Here is a 2,929-nt window from a genome sequence, read left to right on the forward strand (position 1 = left end):
TTATATATGTTAATTATGTTTTAAATCTGGTTTGGGAACAGCATTCCGGAGATGGGTGATTATTTTTTTTAATTTCCGGAAAACCCTTTAATGGAGATTAAGTTTTTTTGCTAATTTTCAATCTGATTAAAAAAATGTTGTTTTAAGTTTTAAATAAAATATTAAACAAAATTATCGTAGCAACCAATGGGACTATTTGGTGAAAAAGGAGAGTTAGGAATCATTCAAAAAAAATCTCAGGCTTTAAAAAAAGAGGCAAGACTTTAAACTCACAATAGACGGCTGTAGAGAACAAACAATTAATTCTCATATTAAAAAATCATTCAAAAAATACAGACGTCGTCCTTGATTTAAATGAAGACATAAATAGGTACGTGACCTCAAACGAGTTTTAGAGCCCAATCACTTTACCAGAGAATCGAAGAAGTGAAGAAAGAGCTCGAATCACTTCCAGAAGTAACTTAATAAAGACTATTTAGGACACAACTGTAAAAAATTGGAGCAGAAAAATACAAACTGAAAAGGAAAAATTAACAACAATGCAGGTTTCTATGAAAATTCAACTCTTAGATGCAACTTGGGACAAATATTAAATATATTTCTGACATAACATTTAAAGAGAAGGCAGACTCACTTAAAGATCCCAAGAATGACAATCAAGATACAGAGGAAGCTCAGCAAGACCTACCTACACAAAAAACTGTCGATTCAGAATTGGAAAATAAGGAAACAACTAAAGAAAATGTTCAACTTTCAGAAAACACTGAAGAAAAAGAACTTGACAAAAATATTAGTGAAGCCGAAACTTTTGATGAAGAAGAGGAATCCGAACCGGAACTTGACCCTAAAAATAGCATTCCTCCACCGATAAACAATGAGACTAATACGGAAATGCAGCTACAAGTCAACAGTGAAACAACTCAGGAAATCCAGCCACAACTGGAGGGGGAAAATATTCAGGACATGCAGCCACAAGTCAACAGTAAAACTATACAGGAAATGGAACCACAACTAGAGGAGGAAAATATTCAAAACATACAACCACAAGTGAACAGTGCAAGTACTCAAGGAGAAGAAAAACAAACAAAAGAAAACATAAATGTCGAAAATGATGAAATATCAAATATGATTGGAAACGAAATTTCAAAAAATGAGATTTTAGAGACAACTGTATGTGAGGATTCGAAAGAAGTTGAAAGTAAAGAGCAGAGTGATGAAAATAAGATTTTGATTGAAGAAACTACAAAAGTAAACATAATTTATTTCAATTTACAGACATTAAATCAAAATATAAAGACAAATGAGAATGAAATAAAATATTTAGTACTCCAAGACTGGGAAGGGGAGGATGTAGAGGATCTTGAAGTGACCAAGGGAGAGATACTTACTCTCGTGGACAAACAGTTATCTATTCCCTCATGAAATGTAGAGATGATCCCTGGTGGAATATGAAAAACGATTCAGGAGATGAAGGCATTGTCCCAAGTAACATTCTCAAAATATTTGGAAATGATTTGGAACTAATTCAAAATAATAGTGAGCAGTAATGTTGATTATTCACAGTACAAGACGGAATTCAAGACATCCAAGGTGACGTGAAAGAGGAGGACTTGAAAGAACATGTGCACAGAACAGAGTCTTGTGTACAAATCGAGGAAGGGTTCGCAGAAAAAATAATATCAAACTCAATGAAAAACAAAAAAATTAACGAAAAAGTTTGTTAGATTGAAATAAATGACAGATTAAACTTATAAACAATCTCCAGACTGCGGACAGAATTCCCGAATACTGCCATATCAGTCACTTTGAATCACTCGAGGCAGGTTGACTTAATTTAGTGATGTAAAAGATGAAAAACATGGAACTGCTTGGGCACTTCATCCCCGTCTGGGGAAATCGTCAATCACATTTACCAACTTGGTTCATGACGAGGTTATCAATTCTGTCATAAATTTGACAGATTACAACTAATAAAATAAAAATGGCATTCCAACGGATCATGAGTATCAAAAAAATAAGAAATATTAACTTCAAAGTTAGTCCAGGTAATTTTCCAAAATATATTTTTGATAAATTTTATTATTCAAAAACTTATTTTTTTAGAAATAACTATTCTTTCACGGCATATAAGATTTGCACTTTATGAAGACAATGTACATTCTTTAAATCTAAATTTCAGAAATTTGGGAATATTTTGGCATGTGAGAGTTCGAAACAATCTCCTGATAAATGCACGTGGTTATTTGTCAAAAAAGTAAAACAATTTTAATTCGATTTTAGAGAGTTGGATCAAATTGTAGAACAAATCCAGTTTTTTTCGTCAATTCTAGTGCAGAAAATATTTTGTTTGAAGTCTGCATGACAATCACGTGTCCGGTTTATGCCGAGAACGATAAATCTTAGGACTTTGGAGAAATTGAGATATCCTGTGGATGGGGACGACTACCCTTGGGACATATCCCTAATGGGTAACTATTATTTGTCACAATATATAGTAATCATGTAATTCGAATACAGGGGGGATTTCTCTTACAAAAAGGATCTTGTATTCCAAGTAATAAACCAAGTAATTTTTAAAAAAATAACATGAATTAAGGGCGTCTAAGTGCATTTCTTGGGATAAATTTAAATCTCACTGCTGAAATTGTTGTCAGATTGACACCTCTCAGAGGCGCATATGCAAATAAATTAAAGTTGAATGAGATTTAATCATTAAAGGTCACTTCCTGTTAACTTTATTGGTTCTTCTTTGTGGATTGATCTATTGGAGAAATATCGAAAAATACAGTTGAACGAATTTGTTACTAAAGGAAACTTTTTAGAGCAACCTAATGGTATTTTTGATTATGTAATATTTCTAGATGGTTTTCTGTCTCCTTTCTTAGTCTTAATTCCGTCGTTGTTCGACCAATATGACATTTGGGATGTC

The 2,929-nt window shown here is 32.7% G+C and overlaps 1 protein-coding gene across 1 annotated transcript; it reads left to right on the forward strand.

Moving 5' to 3' along the window:
• The first annotated feature begins 570 nt into the window (after positions 1-570).
• LOC115228336 (serine/threonine-protein phosphatase 4 regulatory subunit 2-like) lies at positions 571-2,109 on the forward strand. The gene is made up of 2 exons (XM_029798940.1): positions 571-1,248; positions 2,104-2,109. The coding sequence occupies exons 1-2, from the start codon at positions 571-573 to the stop codon at positions 2,107-2,109; spliced, it is 684 nt and encodes a 227-aa protein (XP_029654800.1).
• Positions 2,110-2,929: the final 820 nt, after the last annotated feature.

The sequence above is a fragment of the Octopus sinensis genome, unplaced genomic scaffold, assembly GCF_006345805.1.
Source record: "Octopus sinensis unplaced genomic scaffold, ASM634580v1 Contig10331, whole genome shotgun sequence".
NCBI lineage: Eukaryota > Metazoa > Mollusca > Cephalopoda > Octopoda > Octopodidae > Octopus > Octopus sinensis.

Bases quoted from the DNA above. Each gene is read 5' to 3' on its own strand.
- LOC115228336 (XM_029798940.1), top strand. From the start codon at position 571: ATGCAACTTGGGACAAATATTAAATATATTTCTGACATAACATTTAAA.